This window comes from Cydia pomonella, chromosome 18 (assembly GCF_033807575.1).
Source record: "Cydia pomonella isolate Wapato2018A chromosome 18, ilCydPomo1, whole genome shotgun sequence".
Classification (NCBI taxonomy): Eukaryota; Metazoa; Arthropoda; class Insecta; order Lepidoptera; family Tortricidae; genus Cydia; species Cydia pomonella.
Window position 1 is genome coordinate 9,069,912 of NC_084720.1, and position 6,000 is coordinate 9,075,911.

Here is a 6,000-nt window from a genome sequence, read left to right on the forward strand (position 1 = left end):
GAAACTAATTGGATTGGACTTTACACAAAGACTGAGACGACTAGCGAAACGCTGTTATTTCCCATTATAAGAGCAATTTCTATATTTTTTTTATTTTTATAATTGCACCCCTGCATATAACCGCATGGCCTTGTGTGTAAACCCGATTCTCTTTTTTCCACACAGCTTACCTAACATCGCATCACCCGAAAGCTTATCCCATCACTCTGCAAACAGCAGTCAAGGCTACCAAGACTCTGACACTAGCCCATTTAACATAAACTTAAGAAGAAAGAGACGCCTAAGCATCTCTACCCTGTCTATAAAAGGCAGGAAAATTAAACGCAAACAAAGAAGCAGATCATATCCCCTGTTAAAACATATCTTTAGTGATAGCGATTCATCCTGTAGTATCACTTTCAAAACTGCAGGAAAAGAACAGTCTACCATCAACTCTGAGGTGTATACATCGGATTCGTACCAATTCCTCCTGCCTCGTTCTCGGACTATGAAAATACTAGAAAAGATAGACGAGGCGAATGGTAACGAAACTGATACGCTGGCAAATGAAATTCGTAACCTTCGTGACGAGATTTTGAAAGCTAATGAATCAAATAAAACTGATCCAGCCAGCTCCAGTATACTGTCTCTGCCACTGTCCCCTGAACTATCATTTGTTGAGAATTTATCAGTAAGCAAAAGTGCTATTGCGGAAATAAATGATCACCCGACAATTAATGAGATGGAGAGCAATACTGCGCAAAATGCATGCAATAAACGTGCAACATATCTCATGCCTGAAGTAGATGTATCCATGCCTCTCATGAACCAAGATTGCGAACTGCATGAAAAGTACAGAAAGCATCTAATGGCCGCAATGAGTAATTTATCTGATAAGCCAAATGCTGCTGAACGGAATTTGTCAAAGGATTCAAGCATGAGAATGTCGATAACATCCGAATCTATCTTGAAAACTTATTCTGGTGTCAACGTTGAGTCATCAGACTCTCTAGACAGAAGGCTGGAGCAACTACTTTTGGAGAGCGCACAAAAACCCGCGAATAAGGAAGAAAAAATGGAAGTAGATACACAAGTAAAGAAAAAGGGTTCTAGAAAACGATGTTCAACGCCTCATAAGAAAAACACTGCTCAAAATAAAAAGAAGGTCAATCTAGAACCTGTTATTGTTGAAGAATCAAAAGCTCACTGTTCACGCGGTGGCAGGAGATCATGCCCGCCGTCTGTCAATATTGTTTACTGTGAAAAAAACGTACCAGACAACCTAGAAATCAATATACAAGATGAGAGGATTGACGTCACTGCTGTTATCAAAAAGCCACGCATTAAAAAAGATATCATTAAAGTCAAAATAACAAAACCCAAGAAGAAGCCACAAAAGAAGAAAATGTCTCCTCAAAAGAAGCAGAATATCAGCCGCAGTTCAAATACCGAAGGAGATAACGAGTCTGGTGTGTTTTTGCACGGATTTGAAGACAGTAGCGAACTCATACACAACCATTCAGAGACTTGCCTTCAAATCGGAGAGTGTATAGACCAAGACGACTCCGACAGTGTAGAGTTCATAGAAACGACCTCCAAATCTACAATTTCTTTGAATTCAAGCTCCTTGGCTTTCGAGAACAAAGATAATTTGAGTGGAAACTCAATGGAAAGCGGGAAAACATCACCTGAGCTGTATTGTGACAATGCTCAGTGTGCCACGACTCTGCGTGAAGGTAAGTTTTGTTAAATATATAATAAATGAATATCAGGGGACATCTTACACAGGTCAACCAAGCCCCATACCACGCGGCGGACACGCTAAAATCAGTTGCGTTTCGATGTGTGAACGTGCCGTCTGTACACTACGGTGATTCAAAAATCAAAGTTTTAATTTATATCTATAACTCTCGCCATAATTTCATCCTACTTACTAAAATATAATTAGTAATTAATTTGAGAATTTTTGATTAACATTTAGGCGATGTGTGCAACATGCAGAGCACACGCCACGCGCGCGTTCGAATTTACTTCATTTTAGGTAAAACTTCTAGCCGAATAGTCGGCAGTTCTTCTTGGGTGGAAACGCCTCAAAAGCCATCAATGAATTACGCATACTTTGCCGCACATAAAGTGGTAAGACGTTATTTTTTACATGTTCATTTTACAGCTGACGGTCATTCCACCGCGATAGAACCAGCTGACGGTTTTTTAGTTTAAAACAGCATCCAAACTCTCATCTGACAAAGTATTAGCCGGGCGGCGATGACTGACGAAATATGCTCCTGGCCCGCGGTCTATTAGCATTTTTTGCTTATTAAGTAGGTATGTACATCAATTCACAATGAAATTAAGTTTATAAGTATTAATGCAAACGCAGACACAAATAAATGCAACACAATTTAGGAAACATTAGTCATTAAAGCGTCTTTCTTCGGCTTATGCCCGGGAAATTACCACACCGACCTAGTTTGAAATCAATAATTTCGCCATTTATTTGAATAGTCTCTTGTATACATAATGATTTAATAAGAAAGGCCATAAGTTACCCTGGTTTTCGGGAAATTACCCTATTGAACTTACTGGTCACACTCCTGTTTTGTGATAACGTGATAATTGATTAACTTACCTATGCAAAGTTATTCCGTCTATTTTTTTCTTCAGAACGGAATAATTTTTACAACATTTAACCACGCATACCTGCATTTTTTTTTCTTCCAACAATTCATTTTAATGACCTCTCTATCCGACTGACGGCAGAGTGGTGGATGATAGCTGTCAATGTGTGTGTGTCGCGCGCATGGAGATATAAAGTGAAGCACACTAACTTTTTTTGTTATAGTAAATTGAACCTTATCAGAAAGGTGTTCTTACCAGACTAGAGAAAACGGTACACTTGAGATGGCAAAAGTGGGGCGCGGTGTCTCACTCGCACATGTTGCCAATGTTAAAAACATACCATTGTGGTAGTATTTAATTTATATCAATATACTACTGAAACAGGGATCGGAAACCGGTATTTTTTGTATGGGAACGAAAACGGTATTTTTTCGTTCTTTGTTAATTATTTCCTTTCTAATTGGGCAATCTAATAATACGAAGTCGTTAGGTATCTAAAAACACAACCGAGTCCTATATTTGGAGTATAAAATAAACCGAAATATATGTTTATTTCAAAGTTTTTCCAAAAAACCGGTTCCGATCCCTGTACTGAAATTAAATACTTTCTTATACTATTTTAGTAAATATAGTACTCAAATCTTTTAAGTAATTTGTAAATAATTATGATGTCAATATTATTAACTGATTAAACCAAGCATATGCACAACAAAAAAAACATTAATTTTAATATGGTAGACATTGTAGAAACTTTGAATATTAATTGGTATCCCCAACTTGATGACATATTTTCGAGATATTTCCATAATACGTGAATGGTGGGGCGTAGCATTTAATCGCGAAATATTTAAAAAATGGGTAAAAAATGTTGTGTGATAGGTTGTAGAAGTGAAAGTTTTGCCGATTGTGGTATATATTTTCACAGGTGAACCACAATCATTAAATTTTACGATGAAAATACATGACGATAATTGTCAAACTCATTAGGGTGACCATGATGTCGGCACGATGTGAATCAGTACCATGAGTGCGACAGATGAAAAATCGTGACCATTTTTGAGTTCGACAGTGGCGGCTAACGGCAGCCATTTATTAATTTTCTACATCTACATGTCCGGCATCGTAACACCTTAAGTATTTTAATTAGAAAATATAAATCTCATCTACATGGAATCCAGGGCTATAACCGCGAAAATCGAAGTTCATCAATTTTTCTGTCACTCTTATTACGTCTTAGTGAGAGTACTAGACAAAGTTCCCCGCAATTTGCGAATTTCGGTTTTTGCGGTAGGCCCCCAGTTATTAGTATGTGTAAGCGAGAATGAATATCCACAGTCGAAAAATCGGATATCGTTAGTGTTGTGTGTCGACAGAGTAACATCCCTAGTGCGCAAAATGTTCAAGTCAAGAAACAAGACCAAGTGCGAGTAGTTCGAAAAACTCGCGCTGCTAGAAGATGTTGATGTTAACTTTAGCCAGTCTTCTTCGAGACCACGGGGACAACGCCGTCCTCGGAACGTCGGACGTAAACATGAAACTTAATACGCGATTAAGTTTAACGGGACTTTTTATAAGTTAATAATTTATACATGGAGATATAAAGGAGTTAAGAATGACAGAGGAAGATGCTCGCAATTTGCGAACTTCTGCGTTCGCAGTAGGCTCGACTCTAACAAGCTCCATAATACTATCGTAAGAAAAAGATAATATGTTTCTCTCTAATGTCTATAGCGCTCCATTGACAAGCGCCTTGGTTAAAAACTAATAAAAGGGCGGAGCGAATCGCGACCCTGGTCCTGTTAGCATACTGGCTCTCTCTCTCTCTTACTCATACCTGTGTTCTTGACAGAAGTTACGGCGGACCACCTTCCTTACGATCGATCATGGTGGCGGTCCGGTACGCCTATCAGTAACAGCTTTTAGGACGACTAAATTAAGTAAGATTTTGTGAAGCGTTTTACAGAATGGAATAAACTATATCCATCCCTTTTCGGGGGCCATAATACTAGCACAGCAAAAGGACAGTAAGATTCTCTCTGACTATGCACGAATGAGAAAACATCTTGGCCAAATTATATATTCCACGTTATCCTAATATCCCAGATACATATAACTCATGGTCACCCTAATTAGAAAGAGATGCAATGGCCCACCTTGACTTCTCATGTGGACACACTTTTTAGCCAATGTACCCTATCCGAAGTCCGTGGTCGCGCGTAAATACTAGAAAATTGATGAATGATGGAATCCAAGTTATGTATTAGCAAAACTACGTCCGTAGTATTATTACTCCAAGGTTTTACTCTCACTTCTACAAATGATCTATTGCATTAGAAAACACTAGATTTTTTTACCAATTTTTATAATTATATTTTTGACCGAAACTGGCAAAACGTCCCATTTTGTCGCTTGCCATATACTTATACCTTTATACGAATAACCTGTCAAAACACTCTATATTTTTTACATGTAGGGGTCGCTACCGACATTTGAAAATTTGTGAAATTAAACAAAGGCGATACTATCGTCACTGATGCTTTTTAGTATGTCGCAGTCACATAAACTACTATAATACGTAAATATTGTCATGGATCATACTAAAAGCAAACCATATCACACATCGCAGTAAGAACGTAAATGTAGAAAATTTGCAAAAGTTGGCAGGTGGTACTTGGTGGTAGCGACCGCTAAATGTTAATCAAAAATTCTAAAATTAATTGCTTATTATTATTTTAGTAGGTAGGATGAAATTATGGGGTGAGAAGAGTTAAAAGAATAAAAAATTTGATTTTTGAATCAGCCTAATACTTAGGTCATAAGTTGGGTCATATACTTTATTACTGATTTTTTTTTTCTTAAGTACTAGCATCCTAAAAATACTATTGTCATAGTGTTAAGTTAGGAACATAAAAAAATACTTTATTTTTAAAATTATTTCAACAGCTAGAGCAACCGAGGTTCAAAGCACAGACAGCGGAAACACGATGTATTTCACCCCTTTCGCGAGTCAATGCAACAGTGCTCTCACCGACGACATATCACATCTGCCCGTCCCCAAACCTCGAACTTCCAAATGGTACCTCCTCAGTGAAGACGAAAGTAACACCAACTATTTTGATGTGCAGGATGACGGGCCAGTCTATGGCGCCAATTTGCAACAGATATTCCCTATCGTCTGTGCCGTCCCAGACTTATCCACCATTACGGAGATGTCAGAGAAAAGCCAAAAAGCAAGTATGGACGCTGAAGAATTTAGACGGGAGACAAAGTGACATAAGTATTATTTTTGTTTAATTTTCTATATTGATGTTTGTAGTGAATTAAGAATATTATGTTTATTGAATTTCTGTTTAAGCTCGTTATGTAATTGATGTTGAATTAATATATTGATAAAGAATTTAA

General features: G+C 37.6%; 1 protein-coding gene across 3 annotated transcripts in view; it reads left to right on the plus strand.

Annotated features, from left to right (window-relative positions):
- LOC133527588 (titin-like) overlaps positions 1-6,000 on the plus strand; it is a 49,386-nt gene extending 43,386 nt beyond the window's left edge. For 2 of the 3 annotated variants that reach the window (XM_061864650.1, XM_061864652.1), the window contains exons 17-18: positions 166-1,715; positions 5,542-6,000. In XM_061864650.1, coding sequence (XP_061720634.1) covers positions 166-1,715; positions 5,542-5,870 — 1,879 coding nt within the window. In that variant the 3' untranslated portion in view covers positions 5,871-6,000. The remainder of the gene's footprint in view (positions 1-165; positions 1,716-5,541) is intronic. The other variant, XM_061864651.1, reaches the window with a different exon arrangement.